Genomic DNA, 24,197 nt, shown 5'->3' on the forward strand with positions numbered 1-24,197 from the left:
AGTTGTTTTGGTTAAAGGTGTCCATTAATTGTCAATTCAAATATTTGTGCATTTTATGTTGTGTTTAATATTAGTTTACATTGAATGTTTGATTGTCTCCTATTTTAGTCACACTGCAAATGGTCTGTTCCTGCAAGTGTTAATTTAATAATAACTTTACGTATTTACACATATTTTGTTGTTTTATTAAAGAGCTTTTCCAGCAATTTACAATGGAGGCCGTAAACGAATGAAGAAAATGGCACCTGAACCTGCGAGAGTTACATCTGTAAGGTTTTTAGAGCTCCAGTTTTGCTTGATTTCAAAAAAACTCCCAAAAGACTCCCAAAGATGAAATAGTCCTCTCACAAGCAGGCCTAGGCAGAAGAACTGTAAATATTCCAGATGATGCTGATCATACTGAGGTGAGCCATGGTGCAAAACTTCATGTTTAAATATGTTTTTGGAAACATAAAAGATATTAAGCTTTTGTTCGTACATTTTTACATTGTGTACATGTAAATGTTTTTGTTGTTGTTGCATTAATACTTACATCTATGCCTTTTAATATCCAGATAACCAAAGTACTCTTTCAGGAGTACCCAAAGTTGCAAAATTTAAGGGGTGGTTGGCTTCTCCAAAAAGCCTCAGGTAAGTTTATGAAACCAAATGCATTTTCATGTTTAATCCTTTTACCAGTATTGTTATTGTTTTTTATGTGTATGTTTAAAAGGGGGCAGTGGACAAAGGAAAACTACTTCTCTGCCCCAAGGTTCCCAGGGCTACACAGCAAAAATATTGAAAGCCTCCTCTAACAATGGGAAGAATGTCATCTATATCGTCCCCCTCCAAGAAGAAATTGATTTAACCCCGTTGCCATATGATGCACCTGAATTTCAGAACATGCCCAAAAACATCTGCATGACCTGTGGTACATCAGTCCCATTACAGTTGCTGCCATGTCACCTTGAGGATTGTCAGAGTAATAATACTGTAAGTTATTTTTCAGTATCATTCGCAAAAACTGATAAAGTATATATGTATACAATAAACAGATCTAAAGTGTCTTTAGAGTCCACTACAAGAGGTTAGTTATCTATTTTATGTCCAAGGGTCAGGTGTATTGTTCGGTTTCTTGAGCTATTTAGGTTATTACTGAATATCTGAATAGATGGTGGGCTCAGCTGCTACCTTCAGTCACACTTATTTCATGGATTTTTTTTTTTTTTTTTTTATATAGCCATCTATTATTTTTTTTACGTATATCTATTATTTGGCCTTTGCCGTAGTTTTAATGATCCTTCTTTTTATATTGAATATAAATAGAATCTGATTTTTTTTGTTTTTGTTTTGTTTTGTTTTCCAGGTAGAATCTGAATCTGAAAAAGAAAATGAAGAGGCCCAAGGACTGAGCAATGATTCAGATGTAATTTGTCTGGTAAGAGGTTATCTACGTTGAAAGTGAGGTCAAGACAAAACATAAAGTTGCAGTCCGTAACAGTTATGTACACCTGTCTGATGTCATATTGAGTCTCTCTCATTCTTTAGGATGCCTGCCCGATATGTGGTGAAGAATTTCCTGCAGAAGTGATGCCTTATCATGCAAGCACATGTGGAGAAAGGTACTGTAGACATTATAGGTGTGTAGGGAGAGGATGGTTTTTTTCTGTCCACAGCAAATATGAAATAGATCTACTGCTATATCTAGAAAAGAGAAAAATTATGAAAGTTAATGGTTTGAAGAAAATTGGTGAATTCTGTTATTCAGGTATTCTGTTGTTTAGGTTTAAAACTTTCCTTAAAGCCTACATGGGCAATGGATGATTATGTATTTTGTTGTAGCTTCCCTGAAAGTTTTACCTCGATTATGGTTGGACATTCTGCTGATGAAAGTGCATCAACACCATCCCAAAGCAGTAGCACACAACAAAGCACTACTCTCCATCTTGATCCTAATCATTTAACACCGGGAGCATCTGTTTCAGCTGAAAGTCTACCTTCAGTGTGTGATGGTATGGATTTTGTGTTTTATTTTCTCATAATGTAAAAAGTTGATGTAAAAGTTCTCTCCATGATACTATACCATGAAATTATTTTTGGGGGGGCTGCAGATTGGAAATTGATTGAGGTTCCAGAAAGGGCAGCAAAACTCTACAGGCGGTATGCACTTCGACAAAAAGAAGATGAGCCCCCATTGAAAATAAGAATCGATATCAGAGAAGACATGGAGGACCAGGAAGGGAGAATAATAAATTTTTACAAGGTCCCCAAAATTGATTGGGCTAGACCTCTCCAATGCCGACTGGAAGGTACTGTAACAGTAATACTAATGTTTAAAATGCTTAATAACAGACTGTCATTTATGCCATACACTATATTGCTTTAATTATTGATACCTTTTATGATATACCTTGTTTACCTGTAATACATCTTAAAGTTTACTATTTTTTAGGGGATGTTGCCACTGGGGATGGTGTTCAACGCCATTTTCTAAGCATGGCAATGCACAAGCTGCAGAATGGATTCCTCTTTAATGCAAGTTAGTTGTTTGAAGGAATATCATCATGGACCTTATCTATGCAACAACTTTAAAGAGCAAGTTTGCCACAAAATGTCTCATGTTATACTCACCCTTATGTTGTTCAAAACCTGTATGGCTGTCTTTCTCCATGATTTTAGGACAGTTTTGGATAGTTTAAATGTTGGTTCTTTCTACTGAATTGTCAATCAGAAGGAACGATCAATTTAAAGCCACAGTATCTTTCTGGAGCCATTGTATAGAAAACAACATATACGATTCTGACAAATATCTTCTTTTGTGATCTGCAAAGGACAGCCATACAGGTTTAGAAAAAAATATTTTTATAAAAAGATGTCTCAGTTACTATTTTGTAAACATTGTGTGTGATCTTTTTTATTAATAGACAGTGTCAATTTTTCTCAAAAAAGTTTTGGCCTTTTCTGCTTTACCAACAGGAAATGGAAGAGGCACTGCATTATTTGAAGGCCAGGCAGACCACCTTATTCCATCTACTTCCCAAGTCCTTTTGCAGAGCGACTTGTTTGTGATGGCAGGCAGGATTATTGGCCATTCTTTCCTCCATGGTGGGCCTTCATTAGCAGGTGTGAGCCCAGCCATTATACATGTGTTAGTAGGTGGCTCCCCACAGACAGCAACCATCACAATTGAAGATGTGGCTGACATTGACATCAGGGAGACAATACAGATGGTAAGTCGGTAGATGCCAAATTGATAGAGGTAAATGAGTTTGTATATTTCATTGTATTCTTTCACTATTTATAAAGCTTGCTGCAGGTGATTCAAAGAATGATTTTACTGAGGATGAGAAGGCAACGATTAACCATCTGGCAATATCCTGGGACCTTCCAGCGTTGACAACAACAAACCGCACTTGGCTCTTACATAATCTTCTTCAGCATGCAGTAAGTGATTTTTTTTTCTCCTCATGCAAGGGTTCAGCAGTCTAGCAGTAAGTTAGAATTGTATGTGTTTATATGAAAAACTGTAAAAACAGAAAGCAAAACAAACCACAATAATCCATTAACACAAATTTTGTTTCCTAATTACATTAATGTTCAGTCAAATGGGATTCATCAAATGATTGTCATAATCAGGTGCTGACACGAACTTGGCGACAAGTAAAACAGATCAGAGAAGGTTTGAAAGACACCAAGGTATGGCAGTTACTGGAGGCCCGACCGGATGTGTCATCTGTGGTTTTTCCAAGCCAGTCAATGGCTGAATGCAGTACACAGGTGATTTATTCAATTATACTACCCCACATTAATTATCAGAATGTTAATTCCAGTGTAGATTCATACATTTAAAGTATGCCCTTATTGAATACTAAAATTATAATTAGGTTCTCTTAAACAACATCATCTGGCCCATGGCAGAAGAAGAAGAGGAGGATAATGCACCCCCATTTACCACCCAATGCAGAATTTCAGGGTACCTAAGGCAGTTTGTGGAAACTGGTATGTTGTGTTGTACTTTCCTGATAGCAAAACTGGCCATTAAACTGCCTGGTGCTGATACAAATCCATATACAAACCTTTTCTTTATGTTATTGATTAATATTTTACAGATCTTAACACTAACTTGCATATATATTGTAAAATTAGTGTTTTGATAGTTTATCTTGTTCACTATTTGTCTGCTCCATTTTAGCTGATCAATGTAAATTGAAGCAGCTGGTCAAATTCTGGGTGGCCTGGGAGTTGCCCATGAAGGACATGCAGGTGAAGGTGGTACAGGCAGAACACCCTACATCCTCTACCTGTTTTTGCATTCTCCGTCTTCCAGCTCATTACACAACCTATGACCAGTTCAAAAAACACCTGGAAAGCTGTATTGCCACTAGTGACGTTGGTTTTGGCCTTGTATAAAATTACATGAACTTCTTTCAGTTGCAAATCTTAAAGGGTTAGTTCACCCAAAAATGAAAATTATGTCATTAATGACTCACCCTCATGTCGTTCCAAGCCCGTAAGACCTCCGTTCATCTTCGGAACACAGTTTAAGATATTTTAGATTTAGTCTGAGAGCTTTCTGTCACTCCATTGAAAGTCAATGGACGACATACTGTCCATGTCCAGAAAGGCAATACAGACATCATCAAAGTAGTCCATGTGACATCAGTGGCTCAATCTTAAGTTTATCAAGCGACGAGAATACTTTTATTTGGCATAAAGTCGTTATTTTTGTTTACTTTTTGCGCACAAAAAGTATTCTCGTCGCTTGATAAACTTAAGATTGAGCCACTGATGTCACATGGACTACTTTGATGATGTCTGTATTGCCTTTCTGGACATGGACAGTATGTCGTCCATTGACTTTCAATGGAGTGACAGAAAGCTCTCGGACTAAATCTAAAATATCTTAAACTGTGTTCCGAAGATGAACGGAGGTCTTACGGGCTTGGAACGACATGAGCGTGAGTCATTAATGACATAATTTTCATTTTGGGGTGAACTAACCCTTTAAATGGTTATTTCAGGCATTGTTATGTTTCTGTTTTACTTAAAATGTTGAAATTGTTCAAAGGAACTGTTTTAGATATGTAATATTAAATGACTCAAACTTGTTTACATTGTGTTAAAGTGATACTTTTAATTGTTCTGTCATTTACTAGTTCAGCATTTATACTTCAGAGCGCTTTTTTGAGGCAGCTTCAGTTGCAGTAAGACAAAAGACTGCTTAAAATGAATACATTTATTGTCTGATACAGTTCAAGAAAAATAAAATATCAAGACAGACTTGTTCTTTGTGTGTTTTTTCTTGTTGTTTTATCTCAATTACTGATACTTCAACTTTCTTACATGTAGCCAATGCTATGCATGTACTGCAGTGTAGCAATGTAAACATCTGCCCCGAAATTTTCTGATGGCTGTACTGGGTCCACAGCAGCCTTTAGTTCATTAAGTTCCTCTGAACTCAGTGGACATTCAATTTCAGGAACCTGGATGGCAGAACTTGTGTCACTGGGGATAAGACCGCTGCTTTCCCAGTCTATTTGTGGAATCTGTAGAATCTAAGAAATTATAAATTAGCATAAAAAAATAAAAAAAAGATAAAAATAAATAGACCACATGCCTACCTCATCACACTCTTCAGAATGGTACTGCTGCCCCAGTTGCCACAGCTGATTAGGAGAGAGGTTGCCCTCTGATGAAAGAGGGTGGTTGTCCCATCCATCTCTAAATATATTGAGATGGGCTTGGAGCCGTGGGATGAAGGCATAGTGACAGCAGAAGATGTGAAGACTACTGGACAGATCAAGATGCCCATTCTCTTCCAGTTGGTGCAGAACGTGGTAAAAGTGGGAGGTAACCGCAGTGAACACATCCCGCCACAATCGCTCAATTCTGTTTTAAAGGAGTGAGGGGAAAAAATGTTTCAACATGGTCAGCTCTATAACAGAAGCCCAGGTAAATTATCTTATAATCTTTATGAGAGGAAGACTGCAACTTAAAGTTTTAATGAATACTATTTTCAAATAATAATTTGATAACACAACAATGTGGCATAATTGCAAAAACTGATCACTGTGTGTATTTCTATTGACCCTAAAAAGTCATAGTATACACTCTAAATGAACAGTGCACAAGAGTTAAATATATCATATAATATTAAAATTTACCTTTGATTATGAACACTTTTACCCGCAATGAAGCTACCTCTCCCTGTTCCCCGGACAGAGAACATAAGGCAGGCCACATCTACGTTCTCCCCTCCATGATCGCCCCGAACCCTGGCAAAAAATGTTGATTACAAATAATGTGTCAGCATACAATGTTTACATAACCTTCCATGGTTATATGTATTTATGTTTACATCAGCTCAGTACTTTAAACCTATATTCCACTTATTTCATACAAAAAAGTCAAGTTTTACCTCAGTGGAAATCCAAACTTCTGAACTGCCTCACGGAAGAAAGACAGTGTTGTAGAAGCCAGATTGTTGTTTGACACACCAAGATACATTATCTACATTAATAAACATGTTTTTAAAAAACATCATACCTGTTTTCCATTTTCATTTACATTGTTAGAAAGTATTATGACAAGTACAAAAAATTGTTGCGTAAAAGGCAAGTTATTTCAATTATTCTTTTGTTGGTATGTGTTTTAAGAAGTTTATGAATCAAAATAACCACCATTCACTAATTCATCACTCTTCTAGTTCAATTAAGCAGTCTCTTTATCTTTACCTTCCTGGAGAAGCCATCAATACCTCCAAATATCACGATGTTATACCTTGAAAAAGTAAATTTCTGTCACAAATACTGAATTGCACAAACAGTATATAATAAATACAATTTTTATGTTTAACTTACCGTATCAGCTTGTGGTTTGTGTCAATGTGCATCAGGGACTTTGGGCTGGGGACAGAGTATGTCCTCCTAACCACACATCCTAACTGTGACATCCTGAACACAATGCTTGCAGTGTCAACTCGATGCATCGAAGAGCGAACTCTGTCCCATTGTACCCGATGACCTTGTGCTCTCAGCAGACCCATCATCATTCTGTAACCCGCATTCGGATTGCTTGTGTGGATTGTTGCCACGAGTGAATCTAGCTCTGCATCTGTTATGTTGCTGTAGGTTGCCTTCACAGACAATCCCCATTCCACCATGCGTCTATGAATTGTGAACTTGGACACCCCTAGCAACCTTGCAATACATGCCACAGGTAATCCTAAAGTAATTAGTTTGGATACAGAGTCCTTAGAAATTACAATCCGTGGACGACCATTGTTTCCTTTCTCCTGGGAAACCATGACGTGTGCATCCATGTTAGTGCTGTTTGCAACCATCTGGTGTACGTGATAAAGTGCATCATACAGTTCATGTGGAATGGGTACCTGATTTGAGATGGCACTAAAAATGACCAGCTCCTGAGAACATGTAAATTCCAAGAAGTCAAGGTCAAGAGGAACACGTTCCAGCCAAAGTGACAGACGGGTATAAAGCCGTTGTAATAAATGGTTCAAGAACAGTTCCTGAAAGATAATAATATTAATATATTAATTGAAACAATTACATTACAGTTATTTTACATTTCAATAATATTTAAGTTATACATACATTTTAACTATACATCTAAAAGTATTTGTATTATTAAGCTGTAGTATTTTGAACAGGTAAAGGCATGGATGTCCCTTTTAAAAACAGCATATGCTGGCTAGGTAGATTTGGAAGTATGATTTAAACTGGTAATGTGCTGGTCCTGAGCAGGAGCTAGTTGCTTAGGGCCATCTTAGGACCAGCACATGGCCAGTTTAAAACAGCTAAGGACCAGCACATGAGCATCCTAAACCATCTTATGACCAGCACATTACCAGCGTAAACCAGGTTTCAAAACCTACCTAACCAACATATGCAGGTTTTTTTTTTTTTTTTTTTTTTTTTTGTCAACAGGTGTGGTAGCTAGTAAAAGGATAAACACATCGCGGCACTTTGGAATAACGTTACTTAATTATGATGTGTAATAAACAGGCTACTGTACAGTAAATCGGCCATTTATGTGATAACACCTTGAGGTAAAATTTGACTTTGTAGCTAAAAACCTTGTCGATGTACATTGTATATTGAATATTTTATATTATCAGAGAAAACGCCTAGAATGATGAATTATGTTGAGCATTTAGAACTGTCTGTGGCAAAACGTTAACTTTAAGCGGGTCCCACTTTACGTGGTCTTAACTACTATGTACCTAGATTTAAATTAATCATTTTGTACAATGTACTTATTGTGTACTTGCATGTTTTTACATACTTATCTTTAAAAAAAGAACTATAGGCCTATGTAATTACATTTGTAATTAATTTCTGTAATTACCACTGTTGACCCATCCCTTACACACTAACCCACCCTTAAACCTACTTATAAGTGGTAACGTTATTCATTAGTAGCCTAATATACAGAATGTCACTCAAGGAAAATTTAATAAGTATTTTATTCTTTAGAACGGTTATAAAAAAATAAAAAAATAATAATAAAAACTTACTCTCGGATTGTTTGATGCCGCCATCGCAATCGATCGACCACCACGATGTCTATGACCAACACCACCAAAACGGCGCGAGCTGCTCTGTGTAGTGACGTCATGGCGCAAAAAACGTCCCATATGGCTCCAACCAATTAAACGGCATTGCTGCGCTTTTACTGATATATAAAAACCAGTAAAACTAATGATATTTCATAAAAATATTTTCCAAGCGTTTTAAAAAATAGCTGATACATATGCATACAAATGTTTGCATTGTGGCTTGCGTTGTTCATTGGTGAGGCATCGACCAATAATATTACTTCATTCCGACCCCAGCCCCGCCCCCGACTCTGCTCTCTCAAGTCTGCATTTACAAGTGCACGAGTGAGTTTTGCTACAGAATATCGCAAAAAGAGTAGCAAAAGTCAAAGCGCTAGGATTTGAAGTTGTACTGCCAGATATGAGAGGTTGTGAGTGCCGACTTGTGGTTGTACAACGAAACTGAACTAAAGCACAAAGATAAATGTGTAGTACACAATTGTGCCTGTCATTTTGTTTATGTAAATGACACTTTACACATTTGTAACTATTAATCTGCAACTTCGAATTCAAAACACGGGTGTTCTGAGTATTGTCTGTGTGTGCAAATCGATAGATGCAGCTTTTCACATCAGAGCTGCAAGTATAAATTTCAACTTACAAATACAAATATTAATTTTACAAGTTCTCACATTCAAATTAGCAAGCTCTCGAGTTTTGCTACTGTTTTACCTTCATATGCTGAAGCTCATTCGGCACTTGCACATTTCCGCACTCGTTTGGCTTGCGCCTGGCGCTGAGGTGAAGTTGCAGTGTGCGTCTGAAAAGTCTCACGTTTTTTGTGGTCTTAAAGAGACGGTTCAGCGTTTTAAAAAACGCGATTTTTGTCAATAAAAAAAAGGAACAGAAACAGCAGTTGTGAGAGGGGTGGCCAAAGGGGTGGCCAAGCTTAGACCAAGGGTGGCCACGGCCACCCCTGGCCAACCCCTAGCTCCGCCCCTGCCTGACGCGAACCGTTACGGTAGGGCCGGCCCAGCTATCGGTAGGCGCCGGCGGTGCCGCGGTAGCCTTCCTGAGAAAACGTTTTGGAAAAGACGGGCTATGGACCCAACCAACTCTATGGGAGGGGAGGGGAGAACTCCCTCTCATGGTACAACCCATGCAGAGGCTGCGCACTGCGGTGTCAGAATGCGGAACGTGTGTAGCCTAATGTAACTAACGTGACAAATGTAAAAAAATAAACATAATTATGACAATTTATTATGAATATTTAGTTTGGGATAATTTGACTAATTGGACTTGTAACACAAATAGGAGTTTGTATTTGCATTTTTTTATTGTTAATGTTTTCCCAGATTTTGCAGTAATGTCAACACTTACTTTCACTTTCATTATTTCATCAGTGACAATAGCGCCCTCTTGTGCCCTACATATTAAAATAATGTCATTTCTGCATGTCATTGTTTTGTTCCAATTTATTTGAGTTTCTTCTGAAATGTGCTGCTTCCTGAGAGGAAATGATTGAAATTAAGATTATTTGTTGAAAACTTCATATTTTAAAGGAGTCATAACCTGCAAATTTCACTTTTCCACGAGAACGTATGTTATGATTGCATAATGATTATACACTGGCCAGGAAGCCGATATTTAAAAGTGAAGCGTTTGTTTACCTCAGGGTTTGTAAAATACCCCACGTGCACTAAAAGACGAGATTTTGATTTCAGCCCCGTCTTGACGTCAAGACGGGGCAGGATATACCATATATGGACACCGCAGCAGGAAGCCCGCCCTTCCCCTCTCCCCCTCATATTCAGTTCAGTCGCGAAAGATGGAGAAACCGAGTGCACACCTGAGATGCTCTGTGGTTGACTGCCAGAAACAACATGCAAATGTGTTTTCTATACCAAAAACGGACCAAACTATCAGGGACCAGTGGATAAAATTCATTTTTAATGACGCTGTCCCAGCAACACTTTCAACTGGCTTATTGTTCGGTGTCTGCGCTAAACATTTTACGCCGGAATCATTCACAAATTTGGGCCAATATCAGGCGAAGTTGGCCACGAAGCTCCGTTTGAAAAAAGGTGCCATTCCAACCATCCGGGGCTTGCCTGAAATTGAAACGGTAAGACTGTTTTTATTGCTCTACGTTACTGTGTGTAACAAATAGCAGCTAACTGCTAATGCGGCTATTGTATGTAACGTTAGCTTCGAGGTAAACACGGGGAATGGACTCTACGAATGCTAGCCATATCTTTCCACTTTGTTTTACACTACAGTAGTGACGGTACAGGAGTCCATGCTCAGTGTCTAAAACTGTAACTGAAAATGATACAGCTATATTTTCATCGAATTGTATATTATATAACTATGACAACATATCATTGTATTGATTTTTTTATAGAATAGATAAGGATAGATAAATAAAACAAACAGTCAAGTAATAAGAAACTTATAGAAAAACATCACGTTACATGTCTGTAGAAGAAAAATATTAAATGTCTAAAAAACCAGAACGTGGAACAAGGCAAAAACACCACATGATAGCAAACGTTGATCTCAATAACCACTGTAAGCTGATAAAAAAATTCGACTACATCTCCGTTAATGTAATCTACATTAAATAAAAGGTAAACCTATTTGGGAGAAATTAGCAACAAATGTTTTAGCTCGTTAGTCAAAATGATTGTCTTTACCATTCAGAGACATCTTGATGTAGACGTCCTTCCAACAACTCTACATCTTCCCTTTCCAGCTCAGGTTCAGAGTCTGGCTCAGACATATACGGTTGAATTCCGTAGGTCGCGGCCAGGTCGGGTTCATTGACAACTTGCGCCATGTCAGTTTGTAATGATGCTGAAGTTACCTGCGGTGTCAACCCCCCTCCTTCCTGCAACCAATCAACGCGCCCCTCATTTGCATTATTAAAATGACCGTCCACGACAGCCAAAACATCGCATCAGATCTCGCGAGACAATAATGCCTTCAGAAATAAAGGTTTTAGGAGCTCTGTTTTTATTTTTTTTCCACTTTTATTTTTTAGAAGGGCATGAAAGACTATAATACAGCAGTAGGTATCCAATTTAATACTAGGTTATGACTCCTTTAAGAGTAGCCTTACTGTCTGCTTGTGCGGCTGCGGTTCCTATTCCTGGTCTTTCAATTGCTGTGGATTTAGCCATTGTAACAAAAGAGATAGAAAGGTATTTCAAAGTTTTTGGTCTCGATGATGAATCCTTGCAGAATCTCTGTAAAAGATCTGGGAAGAGCACAGAGCATTACAAGAGTTTGATGAAGTCGCAAGTGCATCATGGAATAAGCCAAGCTTCATTAATTGCCTTGCTGAGCGGTGCATTTCGGGCTGTGGGTAAAAGATCAGTTGCGAGTGTTTTGAGTTTCATACCCATTATTGGCTCAGCGATAGCCGGAGGAATGTCCTTTTGGACAGTCTCAACAATGCTGCACACAGCTCTGGATGAAATCGCAGAGGATGCCAGCAAAGTGCTTTTGGGTTCAGTGCAGACTGCAGTGTAGACAGAAAGTTATATCTTGATATTTACATTTACATGTGTTTATTTAGCAGCTACCTTTAATATACAAATGCAAATTAATCATTCAAAATGCAAGACTTGATAGGAAGGTCTTACTGAAAGTTTATATTTTATGCAAAATATAATGAAATATATAACATAATACATTTCCATATATGAGAAACTAGTGCTTATTATTTGTTCAATGTATTGCAATATATGCATTGACCATGTATATATTAATACATAAAACATATTTATAAATGAAGACAAAAATAGCATTACATGTAATATTCACAAAGTTTTATCCTTTATTGTGTACATATATTGCACATACATGTTCCCATATAAATGTGAATATGTTCTCACACACATTCATGGAATGAACAGTTTCTAGCATGCTTTGTTCTGACTGTTAATGGAGAGCCAATGTTAAAATGAAGTGTTATTTAATGTGTTTTGCTATATTAAAGCAAAGCATTGCTGTGCTATAATGTAGGGGGAGATCTGTTATTGTTTAATGTTCTATTATTTTAGAAAGGTTTTTATGTGTGATTTTTTGGAGTCACCACAAACATCATTAAGATTATAATTATTATAATTTAAAGTAATTGCTAAGTTCTCCTCAGCACAGTGATAGTCTCTTGACTAAGTCATTTAGAGCATGCAGGTGTGCTTTTATAGCTTGAGAATATGAAACATTTATAATGTAAATAATAAAAAAATAATATAAGAAATAAATTACAATTTACATTTCTCTATGCCTGTTTATCTTGGTTGACGGATCATGGCTTCGTGAAACACTGAAAAAGTTGAAGCAAATTTTGTTGAGGCGTCTAAACAATCCGACACCCGTCTCCACGGTGACCCCTAGTGGTCAGAACAGTGTAAATGCAACAAAACTCGGGCCAAACATGCATAAAAACTGTCAAGGCTGGGAGCCACTCTGATACGCATAGGCAGATCATTCCACAGCCTAGGGGCCACGACTGAAAATGCTCGATCTCCCCTATTTTTAAGTCTTGTTCTAGGAATAATAATTAATAATAAATACATGATTCAGTTAAATTGATACAATATGTGCATGTTCACAATAACAAACCTAATTGAGAATTTGATTTAAAACAGTCACTGCCAGTGGGACAAATGATCTTTTAAAAATGTTCTTTTTGGCATACGGTACGCATAGCCTACGCCCCGATGGAAGGACCTCAAAACAGGAGTGGAGGGGATGAGTCTGATCTGAATAAACCACAAATGCCCTTTTCTCCAGAAAATGTGAGAATAATTCTTGCAATGTGCTCTGTTTATGGCCGATAATCTTATTCGCTTCGTTAATTACTCGTGTTAATTTATTCTTCTGTTTCATTGTTAAATTTCCATACCATGAAACAATGTTATAAGTTAAAATGCTTTCAATCATCGATCTATACACGATAGTTAAGATCCTTCTTTCGATGTCGAAGTTGCGCAACTTCCTAAGTAGACTTAAAAGCTGTCTTGCTTTCTTATGTACATAGTCCACATTATCCTGGAACGAAAGTTTGTCATCAATGATTGTACCTAAATATTTAAAATTTGAGACTTGCTCTATCTTTACACCTTTTATAGTAACTTGTTCGTATGGGAGGCCAACTGTACATTTCTTTTTCTGATTCCCACAGCATAGTTCTTTTGTCTTCTCAATGTTCAACCGTAGATGACTGTTGTCAAACCATACTTTCAATATACTCAAAATAGGTGGGACAGTTCTTGTCTGTTTGGCAAGAAATTAAAACCAGATCATCTGCATATTTGATCAAGGTAAGATCATCCCTGTTACACTGAAGCTCATTGGTATAAACAGAGAAGAGCAAAGGGGATAATACACATCCCTGTGGTAACCCAGAATGTAAGACTATGCAGTCAGATAAAATTCCATTAGCACAGACTCTTTGGGGCCTATTACTTAAAAGTTTATCAATTCATAAAATTAACCAGCTGCGTACACCTAAATCTCGCAACCTTTCTTTTAAAATTTGTGGCTGTACAGTATTAAATGCTGATGTAAAATCCATAAAGAACATTCTGACATGAGCATTTGTTTTATCTAAATGATGCTGAGCTTTATGAAGTAAGTTCAGGGAGGCATCAGTGGTACTCCGATTGGGCTTGTAAGCAAATTGTAATGGGTCAACAGATCCGTTAATTTGAGCTTGAAGTTCCTTGCACAATATGCGCTCCATGCACGTGCACAGGACAGATGTAAGAGCAATTGGGCGCAGGTCCTTAGGATCTCTTGCATAAGTGGTTTTAGGTACTGGAATTACAGTGGTGTTTTTCCATGCTTCCGGCACAAAGCCATCATCTAAAAAGATCTGAAACAGCTTAGTACATACATGCCCAAGTTGTACTGCACACTCTTTTAGAACAATACCCCTAATGCCATCTGGGCCGGTAGCCTTGTTTGGTTTAATTCTACGGAGAACTTTGATAACCTCCCCTACCTCTATTTTCATAGGTTCAGATTCTATCAAAGTGACATTATGCTCAATATCTACATGATTGTCAAATCTTGAGTAAAAAACATTTAAATTGTTTACAAAGCTATGGGGGTCATCACCGATAACCAGTTGTGCCCGTCTCTGGTGTTTGCCCATCATTGTATTTAGTCCTTTCCATGCGTCTCTAACATTACCGGTTTTAAATTTATTTTCAACTTTATCTTTATACTGTGGTTGGGCCTCCTTTATCTTACATTTGATTTCTTGATTAGGGCCCAAGCCCTGAAAGGGCGAAGGCCCTATTCTTATTTTGTCAAGAATTAAAAAAAATCGGCAATAAGCTCATCATTTGTACTAAAATAGTCTAAATGTTTAGTTTTAAAAACAATTTTAAAAAGCTGGTTATGTTTATTTTGATGTTTCTGCGCAGGTTCAGCAGACAGTGGTTCGGGTTTGATCCGATCAGAGCTCGTGAGTGGAGAGCGCATTTCTGAATATTCCGCTCCGCTCGCTCTACCCAGAATGTCCTGAGCCTGGCTCGAAAATATGTGGAATGAGGGCTGCCTCCGACTAAATTTTTTTCTTGTCGACTAGTAGGCCTAGTTGTTGACACAATTTACAGTGATACATTTCTCATTTAGATTTAGGTTCAAGTTATATTAAGAAAACGATAACTATGGGAACTTTGAACAGAAAATAAAATGAACTTTCAAATCTTTTGCCAGTCATTTTGAATTTAGTAATGACGCAGGGATTTGTTAAACACTGGTTTTATATGCTCTCAATAAGAAATCCAAACTAGTGAAATAAATGAGAAAATTTATTTTTTGGCCGAACTATCCCTTTTAACTTAGAATCACCTAATAAAACACCACAGGAAAAAAAGGAACAGAAAATAGCCCTATATTAAAATATTAAACATCAATATATCAATATATTATTCTTTTTCAATAATCAATCAACATAATCAATTTAACAGATTATTATTATTATTTATTATTATTATTATTTTTTTTTTTTTATAATTATCAAAATAAAATATAGTCCAAAGCTATTATTACCAGAGCAAGTGATCAGAGCAGGTCATTTTACCATTGTTGCCCAGCATGGCTATACCAGTTCAGCAAACAGAAGTCTACAGAGAAAGTTCACGTTATTTGAGTGGACTTTACTTTTCCAGTGCTCGGTACATGATTGAAGCGTTTGGGCCATTAACGACAGAGCCGCCGACACACACACACACACACACACACACACACACACACACACACACAAGGAACGGAGAGTGCGCTGCTGGGGCGTTAACGACAGAGCGCGCCGAGACACACACACACACACGGAACACAGAGCGCGGCGCACACACGGAGGGGAAAAGACCCGCTTATGAAAGCTGCGTGAGAATGAAACCTGATCGCCGAACACGGAAGGGCGTGACGGCATATTTCGGCCTTTTCAATAGTAGCCTTGCCGCAACAGGAAATCATTAAAACAAGGCAAAAAAAAAAAAAAAAAAAAAAGTGCTGCGTTAATTGCGTTATTTTTTTTAATGCGTTAAACATTTCAAATTAATGCAAAAATTAACGCGTTAATTCCCCCAGCCCTAAGCAGCATCCAACGATGTTAATATCATATCCTAATGTTTTTCGTCAAGAATTAAAGCTAACTGCACGTGCGTTTTGTCTCACCAACACTTCAGTGGATTTGTCTTGTCTGCCAAACTGCAAATGCTCTAAAAATACTCTCTTGAGAGCAAATGCGAATAAAACTGCAGCATTCGCACATACGATGGTTTTACCTTGTAAGCTTCGTCTCACCACTGTTATGGCGCGCCCCGTCGCGCGCGGGGGGGGGGGGGGGGGGGGGGATATTGGAATCAAACACTTTTACATCCCACTAAATGTCCTGATAACACGCAGTTGTTAACAAGTTGATAAAATTAATTACATCTGACATGCCTATGAATTCTGTTCAAAATATGAATCGCTTAACAGCATTTGTAATACATTAGATTGTAATATTTATGGACGTAAATTTAAGTTAACTTACCAAAAATTGAGTAAATAGTGCCTTTTATCTTCAACTCTTCTTAGCTGTTCCAGTCCACCAGTTTTCAAACCTGTATTCAGCCCGCGCAATCCCATAATGCCACATCACAGTAAATTGTTGTAAAACCATATGAACTACAGTGAAAACACCTCTTACCTGTAAATCAATTTACAGTTGACAGGGAAATATACTGTTAACAACTGTAATACTCTTTTTGACCCATAATGCATTGCGAATTACAGTAATAACTTGTAAAATGATAAAACAATACATTTCTGTAGAATTTTTCTGTAGAATCTACAGCAATTTGTAACAGTGAACACGTTAATGCACAACCGGGTAGGCAAGTCACACCTCAGGCATGGATCTAGTATTAGTCATCATTAGAAGTAATATTCAGAATTAAATTCTCCCACATCCCACACAACAGGTAAAGGTGATTTCCATCGACTGTAGGGCATTTTCTGTGCTTTCCAGACCCTGCCCTCTTCATACACACATGCATGATGTCAACTTGGAGCACCTCCTGAAGATGGAGACAGTGACTGGCACACACACACACACACACACACACACACACACACACAGTATATTTATAATTAAAATAAATCTTTGTCCTTGTTACTTGTCGCTTAACCTTTACTGTAAATAAAATGAATATAAGTCTTTGTTCTCGCTGTTGTTACTGTTTCCCAATATTTGGACAAACTTTACACAAGATTTACTGTGTTTGATTTACTTGTTTTCATATGAATAACTGACTTGATCTGAAAACATTCAGTAAACTGTTACAACACAGGGGGAACAGACACACGGATGAGGTAAGATGAGTGTTTATTTACAACCAGCAGAGGTAAAGACAGTGCAGATGAAGGTGAGTGGATCTTGAATAGTCCCGAAGTGGTCGACAGGAATGACTCAGTATGTTTCTCTTTTCCAGATGGAGTACAGACGGAGATTACCGGAACCAGGGATGACACAGGTGAACACAGGAGAACACTGAAGACGAAGACCCACGAGGAAGACTGGAAGACTGGGAGACGAGACCATGGAACAGGTAAGTAGTAGTGGAGTCCTGGAGGTAAGCATAAGTTTTAGTGTCTTGATGCAAACGATACCGGACAGTGAGTGATGGTGAGAGCGGGGTTTAAATGCAGTGAGTGACTGATGAGCTGATGACGTGCAGGTGTGTGTGATTAGTATTCTGGAGAGGAAGTGCGCCGTGATTGAGTGAGGGTGGAGTCTGGCGTGATTGTAACATTACCCCCCCCTCCACGGCCCGCTCCTGAGGGCCGAGGACCCCGACGTCGTGGCGGTCGGCCTCTTCCCCGGGGTGCGGGTCTTTCCGGATGAGTGGCATGGAATTGCTCGAGCAGGTTGGGATCAAGTATATCATTTCTGGGTACCCATGAACGTTCCTCGGGACCGTAGCCCTCCCAGTCCACGAGGTATTCTAGAAGACCACCACGACGCCGGGAGTCCAAGATGTCCTGAACCTGGTAGGTAGCTCCGTCTTCTAGGATGAGTGGAGGGGGAGGCTCCTCCGCTACGCCAGACTCTGAGGGAACAGAAACAGAGGGATAGTGAGGTTTCAACAGGGAGACATGGAAGGTAGGATGAATTCTGTATTGGGGTGGTAACTGTAGCTGATAAGTGACAGGGTTGATCTGCTTCGTGATGGTAAAGGGGCCAATGAACCTGGGACTCAGCTTCCGGCAAGGCAGACGTAACCTGATGTCCCTGGTGGACAGCCAAACCTTCTGACCTGGTTGATACGAAGGAGTGTTAGAGCGGTAAAGGTCGGCTGTCATTCTGCGTCTGCGCAATGCGCGTTGCAGGTGGTGGTGCGCTGAGTCCCAGACCCTCTCACTCTCTCGGAACCAGTAATCTACTGCAGGAACATCAGATGGCTCTCCCGTCCAGGGAAACAATGGAGGTTGGTAGCCGAGCACGCACTGGAATGGAGTGAGTCCAGTGGTAGGTTGGCGTAACGAGTTCTGTGCGTACTCGGCCCATCCCAGGAACTGGTTCCAAGAGTCCTGGTGGCCATGACAGAAGGTACGGAGGAAACGTCCGATCTCTTGAATCTTCCGTTCTGTCTGCCCGTTCGACTGCGGATGGTAACCAGAGGAGAGGCTAACGGTCACACCTAGGAGTGAGAAGAACGCTTTCCATACCCTGGAGATGAACTGCGGTCCTCTGTCGGATACGATGTCTTCTGGAATTCCATAGACTCGGAAGATGTGATTAAACATCAGTTCGGCAGTTTGTATGGCAGTGGGGAGTCCTCTCAGGGGAAGTAGACGACATGACTTGGAGAATCTATCAATGATTACTAGGATGCAGGTACAGTTATCAGAAGCAGGTAAGTCTGTTATGAAATCAACTCCTAGGTGTGACCAGGGTCTGTTGGGAACGGGCAGAGGCAGTAGTTTGCCAGATGGTAGATGGCGAGGACTCTTCGAGACGGCGCACTCCTTACAACCTCTCACGTACCTTCTGACGTCCGCTGTCATGTTGGCCACCAGAAGCGTTCTTTTAGCAGCGAGAGGGTCTCATTGACCCCTGGGTGGCCAGTGCCCAGTGACGTGTGGGAAGTATGGATGAGGGGAATGCGCCGAGTTCGGGAGATGTAGGTCAATCCTGGTGGGCAACCCGGCGGAGCGTTGGTGGAGACATTGGAGGAGGGCAAGGTTTCCTCAGACCAAGTGATGGGACTTACTAACAGACTTTCGGGCAGGATGGTCTCAGACTCTTCCGTAGTTTCCTCCGGACTATGAAGACGGGATAAGGCGTCAGCCTTGACATTCTTGGAACCAGGGACGTAGGAGATAGTAAAGTTAAATCGAGTGAAGAACAATGCCCATCTTGCCTGTCGTGGATTAAGCCTCCTGGCATCTCTGAGATACTGTAGATTCTTGTGATCCGTTAACACCACGAACGGATGTTGTGCGCCCTCCAACCAATGTCTCCACTCCTCAAGAGCCAGCTTGACGGCTAACAGCTCCCTGTTGCCGATGTCGTAATTGACTTCCGCCGGGTTGAGTTTGCGGGAGAAGAAGGCGCATGGATGAAGTCTACTTGGAGTCCCCTGCTGCTGCGATAAAATCGCTCCCACTCCTGTGGTTGAAGCGTCGACTTCCACGACGAAGGGCTTCTCTGGATCTGGATGAATCAAAAGAGGAGCAGAAGAGAAGGCTTTCTTGAGGGTCTCAAAGGCGTGGGTGGCAGTAGGTGTCCAGGACAGAGACTTGGGCTTGTTGCGTAGGAGGTGAGTAAGAGGACTGGAGATGGTACTGTAGTTCTGGATGAAACGGCGGTAGAAATTGGAGAATCCGAGGAATCGTTGAAGTTCTTTAATGGTAGTGGGTATTGGCCAGCCGCGAATGGCATCCACCTTCCCCTCGTCCATCCGGATGCCACTGCTATCGATGTTGTATCCAAGGAACTGCACTGAGGGTTGATGGAAGGAACACTTCTCGGCTTTCAGGAACAGCTGGAAATCCCTCAGGCGTTTCAGGACCTCCGCAACGTGGTGGCGATGTTCTGCCATGCTCCGGGAGTAAATCAGGATGTCATCAATATAGACCAGAACTGACTTGTGGAGGAACTCCCGGAGCACTTCATGGATGAAATCCTGGAATACGGAGGGGGCGTTGGCCAATCCATAAGGCATGACGAGATACTCATAGTGTCCAGTAGGGGTCACAAAGGCGGTCTTCCATTCGTCCCCCTCACGTATCCGAATGAGGTTGTAAGCGCTGCGGAGGTCCAACTTGGAGAAAACAGTGGCACCTCGGAGATGTTCCAGTGCAGCTGGGACGAGAGGAAGGGGGTAGCGGAACTTGACAGTGATACGGTTGAGTGCACGGTAATCAATACAGGGCCGCAAGCCTCCGTCCTTCTTTGCCACAAAAAAGAAACTGGACGCAGCAGGGGACGTAGACGGACGGATGTAACCCTGTTCCAGTGCTTCCTTGATGTATTCCTCCATGGCCTTCTCCTCCGGCAGTGACAGCGGGTAAATCTTACCTTTGGGCACTGGCTCACCCTGAAGCAGATCGATGGCACAGTCCCATGGCCGATGAGGAGGTAGCTTGGAGGCTCGCTGGGGACAGAAGACATCACTGAAGTGGGCATAACATGGGGGTATATCCACGGAGCGTTTCTCCACTGGGCTTTCGATGGAAGTGGAGCAAAGTGGTAGTCTTTTGGAACGTTGAATCGGAAGTGCAGGAAAACAACTCGGGAAACAGCATTGGCCCCACTTCAGGATCTCTCCTGTCCTCCAGGAGATGATGGGGTTGTGCAGCTCTAACCACGGGCGCCCCAGAATCACATCAGCGGTGGATTCCTCCAGAACCAGTAAATGAAGATGTTCCACATGTAAAGCTCCTACTTGAAGTTGTACAGGTCCAGCACTTAGACTCACCCGTCTCCGACTGAGTGGTTTACCAGTTATCGAGTTGATCTGGTAGATGGACCTCGTGGCTGTGAACTTGAGCTTGAGTTGACGGCAGAGGGCGCCGGAGATGAAATTGCCTGCAGAGCCTGAGTCGAGTAAAGCGCGGACTGGAAGGACAAAATCAGCAGTAATAAGTTCAACTAGAGTTGTGAGAGGAGTCATTTTCTCGATGGATGGAACTATTGCACTCACCAAGGGACGAGGAGGACGGATTGGACACTTGGTGATGTAATGTTCAGCGGAGCCACAATATAGACATAGATGAAGTGTCATGCGTCTATGACGTTCAACACGGGATAGCCGGGCATTATCCACCTGCATAGGCTCGTTGACTGGTTCTGGAGGGCTGATGGATTCAGGACGGCGGAGGAAATAGGGAGCGAATGACTGGTCTGGGTGCTCTTCGAGACACGACTGCATACGAGTGGCGAAGCGTGTGGAGAGTTGGATGAAACGTTCGAGCCCGATGGAATCCTTGTATGCAGCGAGATGCAACCGCACTCGAGGATTTAACCCTTGACGATAAGTGGTGATCAGAGCTTGTTCGTTCCATCCACTTGCAGCAGCTAAAGTACGGAATTGTAAAGCATAATCACTCACGGACATAGTATTCTGCTTCAACTGATACAGTTGTTCACTAACCGATGAATCACAGGTGGGTGTTCCGAACACTTCTTTGAAGTGAGTGAAGAAACTGGAAATAGTCTGTACAATGTCACTTTTCTGTGACCAGAGAGATTCAGCCCAACGGAGCGCCTTACCATGCATTTGTGAAATTACAAATGCCACCTTGGAGCTGTCGGTCGGATATAAATGCGGTTGCATCTCCCAGACCAGTGAACATTGCAAGATGAATCCGTTGCAATCCTCCGCCGATCCTGTGAAGGGCGCTGGTCGGGCCATGGGACTGGCGATAACCGGTGGTGAAGAAGTGCTCGTGTTCGCGGAAGTGGCAGCATGCGATGGTGTGGGTAGAATCGGGGGAAGTGCCTGACGAAGATCATCTGCGATGTTTTCAAACGGATCTGTAGTGCTCATGCTGGCGTGTGCTGTTGTTGGTCCGGTATTCTGTTACAACACAGGGGGAACAGACACACGGATGAGGTAAGATGAGTGTTTATTTACAACCAGCAGAGGTAAAGACAGTGCAGATGAAGGTGAGTGGATCTTGAATAGTCCCGAAGTGGTCGACAGGAATGACTCAGTATGTTTCTCTTTTCCAGATGGAGTACAGACGGAGATTACCGGAACCAGGGATGACACAGGTGAACACAGGAGAACACTGAAGACGAAGACCCACGAGGAAGACTGGAAGACTGGGAGACGAGACCATGGAACAGGTAAGTAGTAGTGGAGTCCTGGAGGTAAGCATAAGTTTTAGTGTCTTGATGCAAACGATACCGGACAGTGAGTGATGGTGAGAGCGGGGTTTAAATGCAGTGAGTGACTGATGAGCTGATGACGTGCAGGTGTGTGTGATTAGTATTCTGGAGAGGAAGTGCGCCGTGATTGAGTGAGGGTGGAGTCTGGCGTGATTGTAACATAAACGTGATGGATGGACCTGTAGGACCAAACTATAGCATTAGGTGGTCCTGCGAAGGTTATGGGAATGTGGTGTAGACACTCGGGAGTGTCCTATAGTAATGGTCCCCTAAACATTCCCAGAATGTCATGAATGTTTCCTGAAGGTCCACATCATGAGCGTCTCGGAACGTTCCCAGAACGCCAATCAAACGTTAATCCTATTATATACCCAAGTCAATGCATTATTCTTTCCTTTTTGTGTTAGTGTTTAACATATTTAATTTACAACTAATTATATTGATTTATATCTTTATTTATTTTTTTTATTTTTTTTGCAAAATCGTACATATTTTACGAATTGCCCAATTCGTATGAATTCACACGAATGACCTACCCCTGACCCCGCCCCTAATCCTAGCCTGTGTCAAAAATGCTGTCTTATTAAAAAATAAACAATAAAAATACATATGACGTTGAGTGAGTATGTTGCAAACAAAGTTATGTTACAGTTTTTCTCGATTGTTTACACACATTTTCTGGTACTTGAGACACAATGACCACATGTAACTCATTCACCAACCCCCTGAACCAATCCTGCTAAACTACAAGCACAATTCCTGCTTTACACTCAAATTGCAGTTCTAAAACACACTTTTTTCAAAACACTACACACAATTCTCTGCTTTTAGCACAATTTTCATGCAGAAAAACTGTAATAACAATATTCTCAAATATTTTACAACACACTTAAGTATGTACTGTCTGTAGTAAGTGTAACACTGAACCAAAAATGCCTAAGCAGGGGCGGAGCTACGTGGTGGCCAGAGGGGGCCACGGCAACAAAGAAAGCGTTGAGAGCCGCTGAGAGCGTCACAAAGGTTGGGCAGTTCTCCACTGCAATATCCACTGCAAATATCAACCGAAAAATGCCGAGCGACAGAGAAAAAGTAGTTTCCGACATATGTTTCCGACTGTCCGCGAAACTGAGGAGGATTACTGAGCTGAAATCATGTTCAATCACTTTAAATGCACTTTGCATATGATTTCTCAGTCCGGGAAAAAAGTTTATTACCATATTTTTTTACTATTTATTTTCTATAAGAAACAATTATGGTTTTCAAGTAACACTACCAGATAGGCATATTTTTGTTGCTGAATAGATATTTAGGTCCACAAAATTCAAATCAATATCACTTGCTCTTAAATGACATAAGACAGTTATCCCTAACTTTTTTTTTTTGTTGCTATTCCTACCTAAACTGAGCTGCTCACGTGTTAAAAACAACAACAACTAAAATTATGTAAATAAAATGATTACTTTAGATTTTAAGATATATAGACATATTAAGAAGGATATCTGTTGGATATGTGTTTGCTGCTGATCTACAGAAATGGTATGAATCTAAATAAACTTACATTTAGCAGATGCTTTTATTCACAACAACTTACAACAGAGGCAGCAATATTCATCGATGCTGCTGCAGATGCAATATAATGTAGACAACATTGAATAAATACATGTTCGTCAGGTTATAAACTGATAATTAATCACTCAAACCTACGGTGACCGGGAGGGGACATGTTCGGTTCACTTATTTTTGTCGTGGCCACAA

At 40.5% G+C, this 24,197-nt stretch overlaps 2 protein-coding genes across 2 annotated transcripts; one reads left to right on the plus strand and one right to left on the minus strand.

The window, feature by feature from the left end:
• Nucleotides 1-369: 369 nt before the first annotated feature.
• Nucleotides 370-3,221, plus strand: LOC311297693 (uncharacterized protein; the record flags this gene model as incomplete). The annotated part of the gene is made up of 7 exons (XM_084420099.1): nt 370-404; nt 555-630; nt 713-972; nt 1,346-1,417; nt 1,528-1,601; nt 1,822-1,991; nt 3,136-3,221. Exons 3-7 carry the CDS (start codon nt 883-885, stop codon nt 3,219-3,221), a joined length of 492 nt encoding a protein of 163 aa, XP_084276225.1. The 5' UTR covers nt 370-404; nt 555-630; nt 713-882.
• A 1,736-nt stretch (nt 3,222-4,957) lies between these two features.
• LOC311297586 (uncharacterized protein) lies at nt 4,958-7,000 on the minus strand. The gene is made up of 6 exons (XM_084419940.1): nt 6,840-7,000; nt 6,714-6,759; nt 6,398-6,489; nt 6,144-6,254; nt 5,601-5,868; nt 4,958-5,534 (listed from the first exon to the last, which is right to left on the minus strand). The coding sequence occupies exons 1-6, from the start codon at nt 6,965-6,967 to the stop codon at nt 5,319-5,321; spliced, it is 861 nt and encodes a 286-aa protein (XP_084276066.1). The 5' UTR covers nt 6,968-7,000; the 3' UTR covers nt 4,958-5,318.
• Between the last annotated feature and the right edge of the window lie 17,197 nt (nt 7,001-24,197).

This window comes from Rutilus rutilus (assembly GCF_951802725.1).
Source record: "Rutilus rutilus genome assembly, chromosome: 1".
NCBI lineage: Eukaryota > Metazoa > Chordata > Actinopteri > Cypriniformes > Leuciscidae > Rutilus > Rutilus rutilus.

Bases quoted from the DNA above. Each gene is read 5' to 3' on its own strand.
- LOC311297586 (XM_084419940.1), bottom strand. From the start codon at position 6,967: ATGCATCGAGTTGACACTGCAAGCATTGTGTTCAGGATGTCACAGTTA. The intron at 6,490-6,713 runs GTAAAGATAAAG...TTATTAATGTAG, and splicing joins TTGATGGCTTCTCCAGGAAG to ATAATGTATCTTGGTGTGTC. The intron at 5,869-6,143 runs GTAAATTTTAAT...CCTTTAAAACAG, and splicing joins AAAAGTGTTCATAATCAAAG to AATTGAGCGATTGTGGCGGG.